The sequence below is a fragment of the Accipiter gentilis genome, chromosome 17 (genome assembly GCF_929443795.1).
Source record: "Accipiter gentilis chromosome 17, bAccGen1.1, whole genome shotgun sequence".
NCBI lineage: Eukaryota > Metazoa > Chordata > Aves > Accipitriformes > Accipitridae > Astur > Astur gentilis.
The window spans coordinates 2,649,126-2,669,139 of NC_064896.1; the positions used below are offsets into that span (position 1 = coordinate 2,649,126).

The window sequence follows — 20,014 nt, forward strand, 5'->3', positions numbered from 1 at the left end:
ACTGAAGCTTTACAAATGTGTGTTGGGGACGCATGCATCTCAATAAATGCGCTCTAATTAACAACTGATATTTATTCAGCCCACAGTAAATAAGCTGTCGCGAGCAAACGAAGCGACGCCGCTTTTGAAGAGCCGCTCGACTCTGCCATTTATTCAGCCGACAGCCCCCGAGATGCGGTGACAGAGCGCTCGATTCTCCTGCGAGTTGCCTACTGTCGTAATTAAGGGTAATTAAAGCAAGTGGGTATGAAATACAACGAAACTTTAATAATTGCTGGTTGTTGGACAATTATTCACCTCGAGTTACTCTTTGTTTGTGGCCACCCAGTAGCAATGAACCCCATGTATGAGCACGAGTGGGGTTTGTGCATCTCGTGGGTGGGGGGGCCCCACAACCCACCCCGCAGCAGAGCAGGGACGAAGGGCAGCCTCATCCCTTCCTCTCAAGCCAGATCCCTTGCTAACACCAGCACGGCCAGCACCTCCCAGGGCCCTCAAAATCAGCTGTGAATCACTTTTGGGGCTTGCACCCATCCCTCCTGCTGCGCTTCCCGTGCCTCAGTTTCCCTCATTTGCCAGGGTGCTCCCCTGGGTAGGTTGTCCCCAATCCGGTGACACGAAGGGACCTCGCCGGCCCCAGGAGCACGGGAACGGCTGCGGCGTGGAAACCTCAGCTCCTGCTTCCCCTTGCTGTGCCAGCGCACGGGATCAGTGTCTCGGGGTGGGGGAAAGAGGCCGGATTCTGCTTCCCCAGCGCTCTGCTAAGCTGGGGGAGCAGTTTGTCTCCAGCCCGTGCCGGCATCCCCTGGAGCGATGCCGAGCTGGGGGATGGAAAGCAGGATCCTGCGGCCCCTGCCCACCAACCCGGCACGGAAAAAGCGGAGGCAAGTTACGCTTCCAAGAAACAGCCGCCCCGACTGCCAAGAAACATAAGTCAGAGCAGAGCCCGGCAATTTTGGGGCTGGAGACATTCTGCCTCCGACCCCGAGCGTCATGCGGCGGCTGCGGCGATTGCGTTACCGCAGGGCTCCCAGCCTCCTGTGCCGAGCTCAGCCCCGGTGCTGCCGGCAAGGCCCCCCCCCAGGACCCCCCCCCCCCAACTACCGGGGGGTGAGGGCTGGGGTAACACCGGCCGGATCCTGCCAGCTCACAGGCACGCTGGCCCGGGCAGCGCATGGGAGGGAATTCCTGTGGCAAGGATTTTGGCGGTTCAGCATTTATTTCTGCGCCGATTTGGGCACAAACTCCCCAATTCCAGCGTTCGCCGGGAAGGAAAGAGCCTCCGGGGATTCTTTCCAGCTTGACGGGGCCCGTTTGTTTCCGCAGTGTTTCGACAGCAGTTTTGCCTCTTTTGGAGGAAATACTTCGTTGAAGAGCGAAGGGAGAAGCGGCTGGGGAGCCAAGCGGCAGAGCTCGCCGTCCCCCCACGCCGCCGTGGGCCGCGCAGCCTCAGAGCGCTTTCTCCATCATTTCCGCCCCCCAAACCAAACATTTTTGGCACGGGGCTGGGGGGGCAGCTTGGCTCAGATGGAAGCCGCAGATGGAAAATGGCTCCAGAGCTCTCCAGCCTGCTCGGACTCACCCAGTTCCCCCCCCCCCCCAGTCACTGCCCAGACCCACAGGATTGGGGGCTGCCCCCCCCCCGTCCCCCCGACGCTGGAGCACGCTGCAAGCCCGCGCCTCTCGCCCGGGCTCCGTTCCCTCACCGCATATGGCGTCTCCATGAGTAATAAAAGCTGCTAATTGCCAACAGATGCCCCAGGAAACCCTGACGCTGCCTCTCGCGGCTGCGTTTGGCTGGGAAGGGAAAGGAAGGGAGCCGGAGCCGGCCCCGGATCCCCCGAAGCGTGGAGCGGGAGGATCCCAGTGCGTGGCGGTTCCCAGCAACTGGAGCGAGAGGACGCGGCTGCTATTATTAGCAAAATTAGCAGCCAGGCCGAGGCAGCGGGCGAGCATCCCCCGGGAAGGGCCTGGTACCCCCAACCCACGGCATCGCCCCTAGAGCACTGCCCACCCTCCCACCCCACACCTTCCGTGGGGCCGGGGAGCCGTGGCTGAGCCCCACCGCAGACCCTCGCCGGGCTCTACCACCCACCCGCAGCCTCTCCTGCAGTCCTGTGTGTCCCCCCCACCTCGGTGGGGGCAGCCGAAGCCCCCACGCTCAGGCCCGGGTCCCCTCCCTCTGCCGTGGCTCCGGCATCTGTTGCACAACTGGAGTTGGCGCCAGCCCAGCGCCGGCAAATCTGGGGGTAGGAGACGGCTGTGCTGGGCCTGGGACCCCCCCCGTCACCCTTTTCTGTTTTGTTTGAAGAGGTTTTAATGTGTGTGGGGGGGAAGAATTTGGCCCCTTCCGTAACCTCCTCCAAGGGCGGTTGCCCCCTCCTCACTCCCATCGCTGTGCCGCAGCCCCCAGCCCACTTCTTCCCGCGCCCCAAACCCGAGCTGGGCAGCGCTGGGATGAACTGGGTAATGCAATTAGTGCTTCAGCCTTAACTGGACTGCCTAGGGGGCCAGGGAGAGACACCCCCCCCCCCCCAGGGGCCGTATCCTGCCCTGGTGCCCCAGCACACCCGCATTGGGTCTGGGAGCAGCATCTCCCATCCCATCCCGTGGGGACCCACACCAGTGGGAACCGGTGAACTTCTGGAGAGACCCTGGGAGACCGAGGGAGCCGGTGGGAAACAGCAGGGCTGGTGCTGTCGGGCACAGGCAGAGCGGTAGGAGCGGAGAGGGGATCACCACACGGCCCCGGACCTTCCCGCACCCATTTTTGGCTCCCACGGGGGTCCCTTCTCCCATGGGCACAAGCACGGCTCATCCCTGGCGAGGGACCCCCTAGTGTGGGTGCTCGGTCCCTCCCGGCCGTGCCGGCAACGCTGATTGAGTTGTTTGGAGTGCTGGCAGCTCCACGCGCTCCGGAGGCAGGTTCGGTTAATGACGCTCCCCTTTAGCCTGCCTAATTTCATGCCTCATCTCGCAATCGCGTCTCTGCGGCCCCGGGCCTGTGCTGGCGAGGACTAATTGATGCTGCGGCAGAGGAAAGCGTAGCTGCCCCGGGGGCGGTGGGGGCTGGCAGTGCCCCTGACCCCCAGCACCCAGGGGGTTTGCGCGTTCCTGGGGCTTGAAGGGTGCTGAACACCCCGCACGGCACCACAGCGCAGCCGAAGAGCAAACCAGCACCTTGGAGGCCACTGGTCCAAACTGGACAGCATCCTTTGCCCGGAGGTTTTGGCAGCGGTGGCATCTCCCGGGAGCAGGGGGTCGCTGCCGGCCCCACGGCCCCCACCAGCTTCATCCCTGCAGGAAAGTCACCTGCCTGAAATGGGAGCGCTGGAGGGTGCTGCCAGCTCACCCGCAGCCCGTGCCAAGCCTGTCCTCGCCAAAAAGAGCCCTCGGGGAAGCTCTGGCGGCTTCTCCCAGAGAGAAGCAATAGCCGTGACCAGGGCACGCTTCCCACCGTCGCAGCGGCCACATAGCCCTCTCTGGCACATTACGGCACGCCACGGCGGGAAGGTTTTGGTGCCCATGGTCCAGCCAACTGCCTGGGCACCTGATCCACGCCACGGATTAGCACTTCGCACGGCTCTCGTTAGTCCCCCGAGGTGCTGAGAGCTACGATGCGCAGATGTCCTCTCCTCCAGCACTGCCCTGCCCCAAGCTCAACTCCTGCCCCTGCTATTCCAACACGGCTCCTGGTCCGGCACGAGCCCGGCATTCACGGCCACGGCTGCCGGCCCCGCTGCCGGCCCCCCACCCCACCCCAGCGCCCCATCCCCGGTGTCACCCACGCCGGTGCGGTGGGCAGCGCACCCGCATTGCAACGCCCAGCGCCGGCTGCGCAGATGCCAGGGTTGCTCCGGCAGCGCGAGGCACCCCACGTTACATGCCTCTGCAGATTGCACGGTAATTGCTTCCGAAGTTACTAATTTGCTCATAGATTAATTACCATGTAATTTACTGCTCTTGGCTCCTGCGATAAGACGCTCATTTGCAAGGCAGAGCGTGGGCGCAGGCTCAGCCCTGGCCAGCAGGATCCTGCGGGCTCTGGGCAGGGACAGACGGAGCAGGGAGGGGGCTTGAGGAGGGGGAGCAGAGAGCCTGGGGGTCCCCAATGGGTGACAGCCGGACCCCCGACACGAAGCACGAGGCAGCGGCCGGAGCCCCACGGCACCACAGAGAGTGAACTTTTATTTCCAACAACGACAGCACCTGCCCCGTGGGGTGGGGACGGTGGGGAGGGCTGGGAGGGGGCGGCCGCAGGACCCCAGGGTGGAGGGAGGGGGGGGGGGCGAGGGCAGCCCGACCCCAGGGTTTGGGGGGATTGGGGGGGGAGCAGCCGCTCGCGTGCACACGGTGCACGGCGTGAAGAAACATCCCGGTAGAAAAGAACGAAGATCTGACGGCCTCGATGGCCGGTCCTGCCCCGGGAGGGGGGTGCAGGCGTGATCGGTGGGTGAGCATGGCGAGGTTGGGGGGGGGGGGGGGGGGGGGTGCATGTGTCCCCTCCACACCCACGTCCGGAGGGTGGCAGGGAGGAGAAATCGCGCGAGGACGGGCGAGAGGTGACTGCGGCCGGGGTCGGGGGGAGCACGGTCCCTTCTGCAGGGATGACTCCGGCCAGGGAAGGACCCCCCCCTGCCCCCCCCTCACCGGCCACCAAGGAGGACAGAGCAAACCCAGCGTCTCGGCTCGTCCTGCACCGGGGGCGAAGGCGGTGGCGGCCGGTGAGGGGCTCACACCTCTGTCTGGAAGTCACCGTCGGCCGCATCCAGGCCGGCGCAGGGGCCCTCCCAGTCCGCACAGCGCAGCTCCAGCCGGTCCCGCTGGGCGCTGGGCAGGGAGCCCAGCGTCATCGCCTTGAACGTGCTCCATGGCTTTGGCGGCGCGGCCGGTGCCTGCGGCTGCTGCTCTTCGGGGCCGGCCGCATCCTGCGGGACGAGGGAGAGCTGCGGCAAGCGGTCGGGGTGCGTGGCGCCGCCGCGGTTCTCTCCCACCCGGCACACAGCCACCCCACTTCTGCCCGCCGGCCCTATCCAGAATGGGGTGGATCAGCCCCCGGGGGGGGCTACAGGCCACTTACATTGGCCGTGCTCTTCTCCCCACCGCCCGATGAGACGCTCCACCGCTTTTCTCGCTGCGGAAAAAAATCACAGCGCTCAGCCCCAGCATCATCCTGGGGGATGTCCCATTCCCCCCCCCATCCTCCCCAGGACGCCCCAATCCATGACGGGGGAGGTGGAGGGGTGCAGTAGAGCAAACCGAAGCAGGATGGGACCCCCAGGCCCTCACCTTGGAGGAGCCGGCGGCCGGAGCCCGGTACCGGTCCAGTGTGTGAAACTTCTGGTTGAGCTCGTGGTAGAGCTCGGAGTGGCGTTTCCGCGTGTGCATCACCTTCTGCGGGGCAAGAGCAGAGCCCGTGGCCGTCGGCATCCAGCACGGCCCCGTACCCCTCGGCGGACCCCCCCCTTCCCCATCCCCCTCTCACCCGCTCACCCCCTGCACTTCCCCAGGGCATCCCCAAACCCGGGGCAGAGGGTGCAGGCGAGCGGCAGAGCCCGCCGCAACGCTCCCGCTGGGCGCTGGCGTTTTAATCACGAGTCAATGCTCGTTATCGCCTGGTATAAAAACTCCTCCGAGCTCGGCCGCTGCTTTGCTGACAGCGAGCCAGAGGGAACCAGGGACAAAGGTGGCTCAGTCACCAGATGGCACCCGATCCCGCGACGGGCACCGGTGATACCCACGGCCACGGCGGGACTTACCTCGAAGTCCAGATCCGAGTATCGCAACCTCTTCCTCTGGCAGGGGACACGAAGAGCCCGGAGCAGGGGAAGGAGATGGGGAAGACAAGGAAAAGGTTTTTTGCCGGTCCGGCATGCAGCAGGGAGCAGGGTAGGGTGGGGGGAAGCTCATGCCAGCCCCAAGCCGTGCCACTTGCGGGGGGCAGAGCCCGGCTGGAGACAACGGGGGTCCCGGCCGAGCTGGGGGATGCGCGGCTTATCCACCGCTCTACTGGGGTGAAGGCAGCCCCGAGCAAAGGGTGGGATGCCGAGCAGCGAGCACGGGGGCAACTCGTGCAAACCTGCACGTGCACACGCATCCACGCGCGCTCTTGCACGCTCGCCCAACTCCCTCCCACCTATCTCCCTCCCCGCGCATGTCTCCGTGAGCACGCTCGCGCGCCAGCCCCCCGCTCACCTCCAGGGACCCCACTTTCATGGCGGAGCCGGGGACGGTGCGGGGCATGGTGCGGCTGCGTTCCGACAGTTCCGAGGCCAGGATCTGCCGCACGGTGGGGTGCTGCTTGAACTGGAGGCCGTAAGGGGCCTTCACCGTCCCGTAGGGTTGGTTCAAGTTCACGTTGATGTGATCCACCGCGACAAAGCCGGGGTAGGCGTCCCCCTCGGCCGTCGGGCGCCCCGTCCCGCCGGGCACCCCCTCCTCGGCACCGGGACCGAGGGTGCTCTCCTCCCGCGGGAAGGGTTTGAGGCTGCCGGTCCGGCGGGGGAGCATCATGTAGTCGCTTTCCCGTGGGGGTTCGGGGGCCCGTAGCCAGCCGTATTCCAGGGGCCGCAGGCTGCTCTCCGTGCACAGGTAGACGGGACCCGGCGCTTCCAGGCTGAGCGGCTGCGCCGGCGGCTCACCCAGCTCGCTCAAGCCCGCCACCACGTTGGGCGTCATCTTGGGGACCTGGACCAGGATGCTGGCAGGAGGGATGTTTCCCGGTAGGCTGGAGAAACCCAGGCCGCCCTCCGAGGTGGTGTTGAGCTTGGGGTCTTCGTCCCCGTCCAGGGAGATGCGGGACAAGGTGCCCGTGATGGTGGCGGGATTGCAGGTGTTCACCTCCTTGAACAGCACTGCGGGCAGGGAGCGGGGTCAGAGCCGGCCCCGGGGGTCCCACGGGAGGGAGGGGAGGCTGGACCGACCCCCTGCGCGGTGGCATCACGCCCGCCCCGGCACACGCTGCCGGTCCCTCCCAGGCGTGGGCATGGTGACATCCCCGTCCCCAGCGCAGGGGGCAGGGGAGACCTCACCTGTCTGACACGCCAGGTCAACATCCTTTTCAAAATCTGTCTATAAAAATACAGAAAGAGGGGAAAGAGAGAGAGAGAGAGAGAGAGGAGAGAAAGAGGGGGAGAGAGATGGGGAAATGAATGCATCTTGGCCAGCATGGGGACCAGGAGGGGTTGCAAGGGGGACCCTGCCCCAGCTGGGGCGCCCAGCCCTGCCGGTGCCCGCTGCAGCCCGTGCCGGCGCTGCCGTACTCACCAGGATCTGCACCTGCCCGTTCTTGCAGGAGTCGGGCGAGTTTTCATTCTCCTCGCTCCTGCACCCCCCCATCTGACACTTCACCACGTCCTGGACCTGCAGGGACAGAGCCGGTCACGGCCCCGCGGTCAGGGGTCATCGTGTCTCCCCCCCCCCCCACCCTCGGCACCCCTCCGGGGTCACCCCACCTCTCGGCGCAGGAACCCATGTACGGTGATGATGACGAAGCCCTGGACGGAGTTGAAGACGGCGAAGAGGACCTGGAAGAGGATGGAGCGCCGGTCGGTCATGGCGAGCACGGCCGACATCCAGGTCAGCGCCAGCAGAGGCAGGACCACGCAGGAGCTCCACAGCGATGCCCTGGGGCAGGGAGAAAGGAGCCGGGGTGAGCCCACCGCACCGGAGCTGCCCCAAGATAGCCCCCCCGAGCATCACCTCCCATCCCGCAAGCGTGGCCGGAGCCAACCGCGCACGGCGCGGCACGGAGACCCGAGCCCGAACGCCGTGTGGATGCCGTGCACCCCATCTGGCCCCCCGCTGTCCCCTCTTCCTCGGCGTCCCCAAGCCGGCGCTGGCTGGGTATTGGGGGCATTGCCCGCCTTAGGGCGAGGGGGCCCGTGGGCTCTTTCTGCCCCCCCCCCGAGACCGAGACATCGGCGTTGCCGAGCCGGCCCGGGAAAGGGCACAGCCGCGTGTGTCCCTGTCCCCGCATAGGCAGCACCGCTGGCAGGGAGGGTGCTGGGGGGGACGCGGGACCACCGTCACCCACCCCGCAGGCGTAAGAAGAGCAGCAAGAGGATTTCTTTCTATTTTTTTTCGCGGTGAATTTTGGGGCTGCTTCTATCGCAACTCAACCCTCGGCTGAGCAGGGTGGCAGCGGTCACAGCCCAACCCTCCGGACATGTCCCAGCCAGCACCCGTGGGGGCTCACGTGCCGGGAAGAGGGTCCCGGGGATGCCCCCGAGGCCAGGACCATCCCATGTCCCATGATGTGCTGCCCCTCATGCCCTCCCTGCTCCCAAGCCGCCCCCCCACCCCGGGGAAGAGGAGCTGAGCCCCCCCTACCCCATGCCCCAACCCCGGAGATGACGTGACCTGCGGGAAGCCATGCCATGCAGACGTGATGGCCGCGGTGGGGCACCCGCGCCCGGGGCCACCCCGAGCACACAGCCTTCACCCTGCCCGCCGGACCCCCCCCAGCCAACCTCCAGAATCCATCCTCCCCCCACCTCAGAGCCCACCCCCCTCCGGTCCCCGGGGTCCAAGGCTGTGCTCGGGGCGGGGGCGAAGCGGGCGCGTGGCGGGCACTAACATGGCGCTGCTGGCGGTGGCGGAGGTCATGGCCGCGCTGGACACCACGCCGCACTTGGTGCATTTCAGCAGCAGGCTGCCGCAGGGTGGGGGCTTGGAGCTACGTGCCCACCACCCCCCCGGCGCCCCGCGGCCAGGACCGGGCCACGCGGGGATGCAGGCGAGGGGAGCAAGGCCGTGGGAGAGCAGGATGGCAGGGGTTTTGGGGTGTAAGGGCGGGGGGGGGGGGGGGGGGGAGGTTGGACAGATGGACGGACAGACGGATGGATGGATGGTCGGACACAGGCAAAAAGCAAATGGGAGAAGGAAAAGAGAAAGAGAGAGAGAGCCGGGTTAGTCGAGGGGCGGCAGCAGTTGTTAGTGGCGAGCGGGGGGTGGCCAAGCGGCAGCGGGATGGGGGGGGCAGGGCTCAGCCCCCTCCGCTGGTAGCAGGGAAGGGGGGTCCGCAGGTTGCGGACCCCCCTTCCCTGGGGGAAGGTGGGGGGGTGACTGCCCCCCACTCAGCTACTGCCCCTCCAGCAGCCTCCAACGAGGGGCTGCGGTTGCCCCGGGCTTGGCCCCCGCCGCCCACTGATGAGGTGAAGTCTGCCCCGTCCTCAGCCCGCTCCCGGAGGAGGAGACCCCATGCCATGCCCCGTGGCGCGGGAGAGCAGGGTGCTCCGCGCCGGCCTCAGGGACAGCCCCGTGGGGCACAGGGCACTTACCCAGCTCGCTGCTTTTTGGACTTATCTGAAATGCCATCGCGGGACATGAGCTTGTTGAACACGATGATGCCGACCAGCATGTTCACCTTGGGCGAGAGCGGTGCCGGGGTTACGGCTGGGCACGGAGCCCTCCGGGAGCCGGAGCTGGCAGGAGCTGCCACACACCGGGGTGGGTTTTTTTAGGGTCCAAAGCTCGGGGTCAGCTCACCAGCACGATGACAGCAGCGGGTCCCACGAAGGCGTAGAGCAAACCGCCCTCCAGCGAGAGCCAGCAGCTGCAGGGGACCGTGGCGTGTCAGGGGCTGACGGAGAGGGGACGTCCCCTGTCCCCAGCACTGCTGCCAGCCCCCAGCGGTCCCCGTGCCCAGCCCCGTGTCCCGTCCCCCCCCCCGCCCCCATCCCCACGTACTAGCTCGCCGTCCCGTAGCCTTTGGTCCGCGTGAAGCCGACAGAAACTGCGACCACGAGGGCTGGCAAGCCTGGAAAGGGGAGACGAGGCTGGAGCTGCAGGGGGGTGGCGTCGCTGTCGCGTGTCCCCCCCCCCCAGCATCACCCCTGTGCTGGCCCCCATGGATGGGGACAGGGATGGGGCCCTTCTGGCAGCTCCCCACGGTCTGGCTGGTCAGAGGGTGCCACGTCGAAGGGACAAGAACACCTAGGTCTGCTTTCCTCCATTGTGCCTCAGTTTCCCCTTCTGATAACCCTAGGGGGTACCAGGGAGGGGCACGCGGTGCCTCCCCTCCAGCCCACCCCGGCACCAGTCCTGCCGGGCTCTTACCCCATCCCAAGCACAGGAAGCGTTTCCTGACCAGGCGTGTCCGGATCCGGCCGATCACCGCCAGGTAGGACTGCCAGGCCTCCGTCAGCACCCAGCAGAAGGACGAGAGGAAGAAGAAGTGGAGGAAGGCAGCCGTCATGGTGCAAACACCCTGCGGGGACGCGGGCACGTCAAGGGGGGGGGAGGCATCGCGGCATCACCGCGGCCACGTGCCCGGCGCCGCGGTGGTTAAACTCCCACGCGAGGTTTGTGTCAAAACCACCGGCGCAAAGGATTTAATCCCGAGATCGAGTTAATCCAAATCCAATCTGCTGCTGGGAGCCAGCAGGGATGAGGTGACCGGCCGGGAAAAGAGGGCTTTGACTCCACCGCAGCCCCCGCACCCACCCCGGGGACCCCCATGAGGGGGGTACGATGATGGCACCCACCTTGCTGAGCATCTGAGACTGGCCCACGAGGATGAGGATGTTGGAGGCCAGGATGGAGACACAGAAATTGAGCAGGATGATGGAGCGCTCCGATTTGATGAACCTGCGGGCAGAAGCAGCATGGGGCCGGGGTCCCAGCCTGTCCCACGTCCCCCCCCCGGGGTGCTGCCGGCGGACGGGTGCTCTCCCAGGTCGGGGACGGTGCCAGGCAGCCCGGGCACCTCTCCCACCCTGGGTTATTTTCTTCCCTCCACGTTGCATTTAACCACATCGACGCCAAGCCTTTGCTCACGCTGTGCCCCCCTTCACCGCCCCCTCCCCACATGGTCTCGCACCCCAGGTGCCCCCCCCTCACCCTGGGGGTCCCCAGCTGTCCCCGTGTCACCTCCAGAAAGCAGCGTAGATCACCAGCAAGGTCAGCAGGGCCATGCAGGAGACGGCGCAGCCGATCATCAGCGGCACCGATGGGGTGCCCGAGGGGTCCATGGCCTGGTGGGGAACCAGGATTTGGGGGGGGGGGGGGGGGGGGGAAAGCAGCTGAACCCAGCCCCCCCATGGCTGCTCCCTGCCAGCCCCCTGTCCCCCACCGAGCCCCTTCATACCCGCCGTACCCCCCCGGTTGGGGACCCCCCGGGTGCCGGAGGGGGTCGGTGGCAGCGGTGGCGCGGCCAAGACGCCTTCCCGGGGACCCGTGCCCATCTCCATGCCGACGGGGGACGCGGGTGGAATAGCAATAGGGTTGGGGGGGGGGGGGGACGGGGGGACGCCTGGGGCTGGGGCTGCCCCCTCCCCTCCTAGCATACAGCAATGCCGATATCAAGCCTTATCGATCACGACAGCCCCCTGCCTGCCCAAGCCCACCCTGGGGGTGCAGGAGGCCTTTTTTTGGGTGGTGGGACATACCCCCCCTTCATCCTCCCAGTGGCCAGCCCACCCTGTGGAGGTGCCTACAGGCAACGCAGCCCCTGCCCATCCCCATCCTCCCCTGGGGACCCCCACCTCGGCCAGGCCCTGCAGCCTGGGAATCGCCCCCCCATCCCGGGAATCGCCCCCCCATCCATGTCCCGTGTTCCCGGCAGGGTCGTCCCTGTCCCCGTCGTGTCCCCTACCAGGTCTCTGGGCAGCTGGGCGAGGACGGCGAAGGTGGCGAGCTGGCGGCACTGGCATTTGGTGTGCGCTGGGAGGGTCTCCAGGGTTTGGCAGCTCTCCGTGTCCCAGTTTCCCAAGCCAGCATCCCTGATTAATGGGACGAGAGCGAGGGAGAGCAATTTGAAATGATCAAACACACGCAGCCCCTCGCGCCAATCCCGAGTTAACCCTTTGCCAGCCCCTGCCTGGGGGGAAGCAGACTCGGGGGGGGGGGGGGGCACTGCCAGGGGACAGGTTAATCCCCCGAGCCCATTGCAGGGGGTGAAGCCATCCCAGTTGCCCCCACCAGCTCCGGTGCTGATCCCTCTGGGGAGCGGTGCAACGCGAAGGCTTGATTTTTAATCATCCTACCTCGGTTTGGTGGGGGGGGGGGGGCAAACCGCAGAAGGAGGGGGCCAGGCCTGGGAGGACAGGTGGTGGCAGTGCCAGGGCAGGCAGGAGCAGTCCCAGGAGCCCCCCAGCACCCACCCACCCCCCCCCCCCAGCACAAGCCATGGCTCACAGGACAGAGATGCGCTACCCCAAAGCCAGACCTGCCTGGGAGCAGGCGATGCTCCTCCCCTCCTGCCATGGATAACTCTCCCACCATGGGGATCCCCCCCACCCCGGGAAGGATCTGGGAGGGGGTGCCCTGCGGTGTCGCTGGCCACGCACAGGGAGAGCAGCCACAGCTCCCAGCAAGGCGAGGAAACGGGGAACTGGGTCTGTGGGACAGCTGGGGACGCAGCTCCCCGGGGCCAGGCTGAGACCTGCCACCACTCATCACAACCATGAGCCTCCCCATCAACATGGGGAGCTGTACTGGAACCAGTGACCCTGAGGTACAGAGGGCACCCGGGGAGGAAAGGGGGGGGCCAGCACCGCTGCCCCCCCACCCCGCAGTGCCCCCCGCTCCCCCCGCCGTGCCCTACTTTCCCTCGCTGCTGCCAAAGCGCCGGGCTCCGCGCTAACAAATCGCATCTGGCAGGCTGGCGGCATCCGTCCCCGGCGTCACGCGGAGCCAGATCGATCCCGTGGCAGCACAATTCACCCGCAGTCAGAGGGAAGGGACTGGCCCAACTCCCCATCCCTCCCCACCAGCTCCCCAGTGACCGATGGAGCACTGGGATAGCCCAGCACCATCACCCGGCCGTTGCCCACCAGCCAGGGCACGTCCAGGGTGTCCCTGTCCCCCACTCACGTCCTCGAGTAGTCCCAGGTGACGCACTGCGGGTGGGATGTGCCCTGCGGACAGAGGGATGGGTTAGCGCTTCACCCCCCTGCCCTTCTCCCACCCCCAGGAGGGTATTTGGCCCCTGGGGGACCTGCCTGGCTCCCCCAACGCTGGCAACGACCCCACCGGGGGCACTTGTGGCCACCAGCTGGGAGCTGCTGGCCCCTGCCCGGCTCTCGGCACAAAGGGGCCGGTGGGACCCACGCGGGACCGAGAGGTGACGCGGTGACACGGTGACGGGACACTCACGTTGATGATGTGGGAGAGCTCCACCAGGACGAGGGGCTCCGCCGGCTTGGTCGGCGGGCGCACCGTCACCATCAGCACTTTGGAGGTGACGGCCAGGGGGGTCCTGCAGGGAGGGGCACTGGCTGTCACAGGGATGGGGACGCAGCGCGGGGGGACAGCGGGCAGCCCCACTCACCTGGGCGGGGGCAGGATCAGTCCCAGCGTGCGGTACAGCACGGCCCCGATGACGAAGTGGGACGACTCATCCGTTTCTGCAGAGAGAGGGGAAGGGAGAGCGGCGCCGTGATCCAGCGCCCGGCACACGCGTGGGCTCAGCGAGATGCCCCCCCACACGTGTGAGGGAACGCGCAACCCCCTCCCTGACACAGGCGCGGCACACACGGACACACGCAGGCACGTGGGCTGGCAGGAGGTGTCCTGCGCGCTCACACACGCGTGCTCTCACACATGCACAGCCCCAGACACGCAAGCTCACACACGTTCACACGCACACGTGCACAAGCTTGATGTGCGCAGCACCCTATGTGCACTCACGTGTGCACGCTCACACACGTGTACACACATGCCCGCTCCCAGATGCGCCACGCTCACGCACGTGCACGCTCCCAGATGCGCACTCACATGCGCATCCTCACACATGTACACGCATGCATGCTCGCAGATGCGCACTCACATGCGCATCCTCACACGTGTACACACATGCCCGCTCCCAGATGCGCACTCACATGCGCATCCTCACACGTGTACACACATGCCCGCTCCCAGATGCGCACTCACATGCGCATCCTCACACACGTACACACATGCCTGCTCCCAGATGTGCCACGCTCACGCATGTGCACGCTCCCAGATGTGCACTCACATGCGCATCCTCACACGTGTACACACATGCACGCTCCCAGATGTGCACTCACATGCGCATCCTCACACACGTACACACATGCTCGCAGATGCGCACTCACATGTGCATCCTCACACATGTACACACACGCCCGCTCCCAGATGCGCACTCACGTGTGCATGCTCACAGACGTGTACACACATGCCCGCTCCCAGATGTGCCACGCTCACGCATGTGCACGCTCCCAGATGCGCACTCACATGCGCATCCTCACACATGTACACACATGCCCGCTCCCAGATGCGCACTCACGTGTGCATCCTCACACATGTACACACATGCTCGCAGATGCGCACTCACATGTGCATCCTCACACGTGTACACACATGCCCGCTCCCAGATGCGCACTCACATGCGCATCCTCACACACGTACACACATGCCTGCTCCCAGATGTGCCACGCTCACGCATGTGCACGCTCCCAGATGTGCACTCACATGTGCATCCTCACACATGTACACGCGTGCACGGTCCCAGATGTGCACTCACATGCGCATCCTCACACGTGTACACACATGCACGCTCCCAGATGTGCACTCACATGCGCATCCTCACACACGTACACGCATGCTCGCAGATGCGCACTCACATGTGCATCCTCACACGTGTACACACATGCCCGCTCCCAGATGCGCACTCACATGCGCATCCTCACACACGTACACACATGCCTGCTCCCAGATGTGCACTCACATGCGCATCCTCACACACGTACACACATGCCTGCTCCCAGATGTGCACTCACATGCGCATCCTCACACACGTACACACATGCCTGCTCCCAGATGTGCCACGCTCACGCATGTGCACGCTCCCAGATGTGCACTCACATGTGCATCCTCACACATGTACACGCGTGCACGGTCCCAGATGTGCACTCACATGCGCATCCTCACACGTGTACACACATGCACGCTCCCAGATGTGCACTCACATGCGCATCCTCACACACGTACACACATGCTCGCAGATGTGCACTCACATGTGCATCCTCACACATGTACACACACGCCCGCTCCCAGATGCGCACTCACGTGTGCACGCTCACACACGTGTACACACATGCCCGCTCCCAGATGTGCCACGCTCACGCATGTGCACGCTCCCAGATGCGCACTCACATGCGCATCCTCACACACGTACACACATGCCCGCTCCCAGATGCGCACTCACATGTGCATCCTCACACGTGTACACACATGCCCGCTCCCAGATGCGCACGCTCCCGCATGTGCACGCTCCCAGATGCACACTCACATGTGCATGCTCGCACACGTGTACACACGTGCCCACTCCCAGACGTGCACGCTCACGCACGTGCAGAGAGATGGGCACTCACACGCGCGTGCTCACACGCGCACGTACACGCGCACTCCCAGATGTGCACGCGCGGGCACTCACACGCGCGTGCCCGCACACCTGCACGCTCCCGCACAGCCCCAGGTGCACACTCGCTCGCACGCGTGCACACACGCGCAGAGCGTGCTCGCTCCTGCGGCCCCAGCCCTGCCTCACCGGCAGAGGCGAGGCTGAGCACCTCCCTGGGGATGAAGAGCTTGTCCTCGGAGCTGCGGGCCCAATCCTTCATGCCCCGGCGTCCCTTCATGGGGAAGTTGATGTCGCTGGAGACGGCGGAGACGGGCTCCCTCTGGATGCTGATCACTGCCAGGGCAGAGCGGGCGTCACCGCCCGGCTCCCTGTGCCCACCGAGCCCCCGCGCCCACCCGGCCGCTCACCCAGGTTGTCGGTGACGATGAGGGAGCTCTGGAAAGCCTTCAGCGCGTCCCCCACCAGGTGGATGAAGTCTTCCACCACCTTCATCAGGTGCACAGAGCCAGGCGAGACCTGCGGGCGAGCGACCAGCTCCGCAGCCGCCGGGACCTGTCCCCACGGTGGGGATATCCCGGCTGCCCCGGGGCCACCCGCCCGTGTCCCGTGCCACTCACCTGCTGAGCATCCTCCCACTTGTCCCGGTTCTCCGCGTCCACCATGTAGCTCACCACCTGGAAGAAGCGCTGCGGGGACGGGGCTCAGCGGGGCTGGGGTCCGGGGACCGACCGCCGCCACCTCCCCGGGGGGGTGTCCCTCGCCGTCCCCCACCCGCTACCTGCACGTCCTCGGAGGACGGGGTGTAGGTGGCCCTCTTGAAGGTGTCGGTGACGTTGCGCAGGATCTCCACGGAGAAGAGCAGGTCCCCGCTGTAGTAGGTCTTGCGGGCCATGAGCTCCAGCAGGCTCCGCACCACCTGCGACATGCCTTCGCCCGCCAGCACCCTCTGCCCCTTGGCCAGGTGCTCCCGCAGCTTGTACGGGGAGGGGGGACACCGGTGTCACTCGGCCACCGGCACCGCCCCGTGTCCCCCAGTCCCTCACCATGCCCAGAGCCCGGGCAGCGGGGACGCTGCAGAGCTAATTGCACTTATTAGCGCAGCAGCGGGACTTGGAGGTCTGGGGGTGGGGTGAGGGGGGGTCCTTCCCATCCCGAGAGCCATTTCCCAAGGGCACAGAAGCACAGCTTGGACCGAGGTCCTCCCCCCCAGCTCAAGGATGGGGAATTTCTTTCCTTTTTTTCCCCAGCCCTGCCCAGGAAGCCCTGCCTCAGTTTCCCCATGTGGTAGCCAGCCGGTGAAGCAAGGCGGCTGCTGGTTTTCCCTGCCCAGGGATGGGGCAGACCCCCAGCGATGGGGAGGGGGTGGTGGGGGGACCGCGCCAGAGCGTGCACCTACTGAGAGATGCAAGTATCGGTACTCGTGGGAGATGCAGCGGGCGAAACTGGGCACACCCCAGTAGGCAACCCCATGGGGGCTCAGCAGGCACCGGCGGCTGGCGGACCCTGCGCGGGAGAATCAGGTTCGACGCCGGCACGGGAACCGGCACGCCGAGGATGGGCGGCACTGCCTGGCACCCCGATACCACCCGCCGTCCCCTGCCCCTGCTCCAGGGTGTGGGGGTTTTTGAGGTGCTCGCCCCGCGCCCCTCACCCGTGGCGTTGGGGGGACATTTGTTGTAGATGATCTCGCCGGCAGCTGTTTTCTTCCAGGTCATCAGCATGACGTACTCGTCCTTGCACATCTCGTGGTAGGCTGGGGGGGCAAGAGGAGAGGTCAGGCGCAGCCCAGACGCAGGGTGATGGGCACCGGGGTTGGCGTGGGGGGTGTTGCCCCTTACCTGGGCACTTCTTCTCGTTGCAGGTCTTCACCTCCTCGCCGGTGCCCTCGCAGGGGTAGCCCTGCACGCCGGTGCCCTCGCACATGCGGAAGCGGCGCTGCCAGCCGGTGTCGCAGGTCTTGGAGCAGAGGCTCCAGTGGTTCCAGGGACCCCACTTGCTGTCGGCTGTGGGGATGGGGACACCGTGGGATGCCCATCTCGGCATGGCGAGCGGCACCCGGCACGCAGGGCGACAGGGACGGGCTGACGGGCCCCAACGGCGACTGCCCGCCGTGCCGCGAATTGGAAGCCCCGCGGGGTACGAAATCCATGGATCGATGATTTAGATCTCTTTTAGACAAGACCGGCATCCCTGTGCAGTCGCCCAGCCGGCAGCCCAAGGGCACCCTTGGGTGCACGGCATTGCTGCTCCCTCCCTCCAGCTGCCCCAGCGCAGCAACCGCCTCCCTCCGCGCCTGCGACCGATGCCGGGGACGTCGAAAGACAAGACAAGGATGGGGTTGAAGGACAGGACGAGGACGGGGTCCATCCTTTTGCCCGACTACCCCACTGCCTGGTGTCCCCCCATCCCCAGAGCCGGCCCCGGCCCCACGAGCTGCACCCCCCCCGGTGCACGACGCGAGAGCTCGCACGTGCTCGCACGCCCAAAGCACGCCGGGACCTGCAGCCACCGGAGCGCCGACGGGTTCCCCCCAGTGCGACACAGCAGTGAGGGCACAGAACAAATCCCTGGCTCCTCCGGCTGGGATGCGCCTGGAGGGAGCAACCGGCACAAATGGGGTGGCTGCTAATCCCCGGCATCCCCCCCCCCCCCGGCATCCGCAGCGGAGGGGGCTGCCGGCATCCTGGCGTCACCGGCGGTGACACCGCAGCAGCTTTACGGCAGACGCACGGCTGGGCCACGTGCCGCGCGCCGACGTGCCGTGCCGACGGCACGGGTGGCCTCCCACCCCCGTTACCTCCCCCCTTCCCAGCGCGCGGGGCCTTACTGGGACAGGTGGGATTGGAGCACTCCCGGGCGTCGGCGTGGGCCCCCCGGCACTCGGCCCAGCCGTGGGCCGAGACGCTGCACTTGCGCGTCCGCTGCTGCGTGCCGTTGGCGCAGGTGACGGAGCAGCGGCTCCAGGCGCCCCACTCCAGCCACTGCCCTTCCACTGCGGGGACAAGCGAGAGCGGCGTCAGGTCCCACCGGCCAGCGGCCCCTCGGCCACACGGCCCCCAGCTCCCCGCGACCCACGCCGGGCTCTCCGTGCAACGGGTCCAACCTACGGACGTGCCGGTTCCTCTCGTGCCGACCTCAACAGCCGGCACCAAATCGTGCCCCGGCCGGGGAGGACCGTCACCAGGACTGGTTCCCACGCGCCGAGCGGCTGCTCCTGCAGCCCTGCTGCGCCGCAACGCCCAGCCCTGCCGCACGGCCGCACTCGCCGGACCCCGGCATCGCTCCCCGCCAAAGCCAGCAGCCCTTGGCGTCGCTCCCCGCCAAAGCCATGAGCCCCAGCGATGCTGAAAGCACCAGGGCAGGGGGGGAAGGAGCTGCCGTGAGCTTCCATCAACGCCAGCAGCATCTCCACGGGGCTGCTGTGGCAAAAGCCATGTGCCACGGGTGGCACGTCCCTGCCGGAGCTGCTGCAGAGGGGGTGCGCCCCACGCACCCCTCAGCTCCCACGCTCCCTCCTGCTCCCAGCCCGTCACCGGCCTCCCCATGCCGCACGTGTGGTCCCCACGGGGATGCTGGCCCTGACGGGGCACCCCTGGCCATCACCGCAGAAACCCCACGGCCACCACCGCAGCCACGCCTGGCACACAGGAGGAAAGGATGGAGATGGCGGTGCCACCCGCACACAGACAGACCCCGCAGCCGACCCCCTTCGCCAGCCCCCCCCGGTGCTCCACGACGTCCCTGTGCCACCCTGGTGCCAGCGCTGTGCCTGCTGCGGGGGGACAGTCAGCCGCAGCAGATGGGAAGGAAGGAGCCGGCTCCTCCGCGGTCCCCAGGCTGGTTCCCCCTGCCCACGGTGGGGGCTCGAGCCCCCTGGCATGGCCGATGGAGCCGGTTCTCCATCCGGGTTTCCAGCGGGGACAGGAGGGTGCACCCCACGTCACAGCACCCACGTGCCCACGGGCTGTCCCGGGTCCCCAGGCCGATGCCACCCGTCCCTCGCAGCACCGCAGCCCCACGCCGGGAGCACGGCCCTGGCTCTCGGCCGGTGCCGGTCTCCTGGCGTTCCCGGGGGAGGAAAAAGGAGCAGGGAGAGAGGGAGGTACTGACCCGGGCAGCTCGCGATATTGCAGGACTTGGCCTGCAGCTCGGGGCCCTCGCAGGCTTTCCCTCCGTGCCGCGGGGCCACGCACCGCCGCGTCCTGGTCCTGGACCCTCGCCCGCAGGTCACCGAGCACAGGCTCCACGGGGACCACTCCTCCCACACGCCGTGAACTGCAACACAGCACAGCGCCGTCGTCCCACGCTCCCGGCCCCCCGTGGGGCTCCAGCCTCCTCCTCCTCCTCCTGGCACCGAGGGGTCCTGGCCATTACAGACCCCTTGTGCCCCGGGGCACCGTGGCAGAGCCGGGCACAGTCCCCGGCTCCCCTCCGTGTCCCGCCGGCACCACTTGCCCCATCGTCGCACCCAAGCCCAAACCCCAAGGGCCCCGAGCAGGCAGCGCTGCCACTACCACTCCCTGCCCTGCTCCAGCCTCCCTTTTGGGGTCCCGGCACCGGCGGCACATGTCCCCCCGCACCCACGCACAGCCCGGCTCACCCCCACCCGTGTCGACACACCGGGCACGGTCGCCCCTCGCACGTGTCGCACCCACGGGAGCTCAGCTCACCCGGGAAGGGAGCGGG

General features: G+C 66.9%; 1 protein-coding gene across 5 annotated transcripts in view; it reads right to left on the minus strand.

Annotated features, from left to right (window-relative positions):
* Positions 1 to 4,052: 4,052 nt before the first annotated feature.
* Positions 4,053 to 20,014, minus strand: part of ADGRB2 (adhesion G protein-coupled receptor B2) — a 30,196-nt gene continuing 14,234 nt past the window's right edge. The window contains exons 5-32 of one of the 5 annotated variants that reach the window (XM_049820261.1): positions 19,439 to 19,603; positions 18,156 to 18,320; positions 17,167 to 17,331; positions 16,980 to 17,081; positions 16,725 to 16,831; positions 16,107 to 16,301; positions 15,946 to 16,014; positions 15,736 to 15,844; positions 15,515 to 15,661; positions 13,274 to 13,349; positions 13,099 to 13,201; positions 12,817 to 12,860; positions 11,597 to 11,723; positions 10,873 to 10,976; positions 10,488 to 10,590; positions 10,060 to 10,210; positions 9,691 to 9,760; positions 9,490 to 9,556; positions 9,282 to 9,367; positions 8,579 to 8,677; positions 7,455 to 7,626; positions 7,267 to 7,362; positions 7,032 to 7,071; positions 6,196 to 6,854; positions 5,760 to 5,795; positions 5,290 to 5,394; positions 5,081 to 5,134; positions 4,053 to 4,928 (exon numbers count right to left, since the gene is read on the minus strand). In XM_049820261.1, the coding sequence (XP_049676218.1) occupies positions 4,734 to 4,928; positions 5,081 to 5,134; positions 5,290 to 5,394; positions 5,760 to 5,795; positions 6,196 to 6,854; positions 7,032 to 7,071; positions 7,267 to 7,362; positions 7,455 to 7,626; positions 8,579 to 8,677; positions 9,282 to 9,367; positions 9,490 to 9,556; positions 9,691 to 9,760; positions 10,060 to 10,210; positions 10,488 to 10,590; positions 10,873 to 10,976; positions 11,597 to 11,723; positions 12,817 to 12,860; positions 13,099 to 13,201; positions 13,274 to 13,349; positions 15,515 to 15,661; positions 15,736 to 15,844; positions 15,946 to 16,014; positions 16,107 to 16,301; positions 16,725 to 16,831; positions 16,980 to 17,081; positions 17,167 to 17,331; positions 18,156 to 18,320; positions 19,439 to 19,603 (3,611 nt within the window). In that variant the 3' untranslated portion in view covers positions 4,053 to 4,733. The remainder of the gene's footprint in view (positions 4,929 to 5,080; positions 5,135 to 5,289; positions 5,395 to 5,759; positions 5,796 to 6,195; positions 6,855 to 7,031; positions 7,072 to 7,266; positions 7,363 to 7,454; positions 7,627 to 8,578; positions 8,678 to 9,281; positions 9,368 to 9,489; positions 9,557 to 9,690; positions 9,761 to 10,059; positions 10,211 to 10,487; positions 10,591 to 10,872; positions 10,977 to 11,596; positions 11,724 to 12,816; positions 12,861 to 13,098; positions 13,202 to 13,273; positions 13,350 to 15,514; positions 15,662 to 15,735; positions 15,845 to 15,945; positions 16,015 to 16,106; positions 16,302 to 16,724; positions 16,832 to 16,979; positions 17,082 to 17,166; positions 17,332 to 18,155; positions 18,321 to 19,438; positions 19,604 to 20,014) is intronic. The other 4 variants (XM_049820262.1, XM_049820263.1, XM_049820264.1 and 1 more) reach the window with 4 other exon arrangements.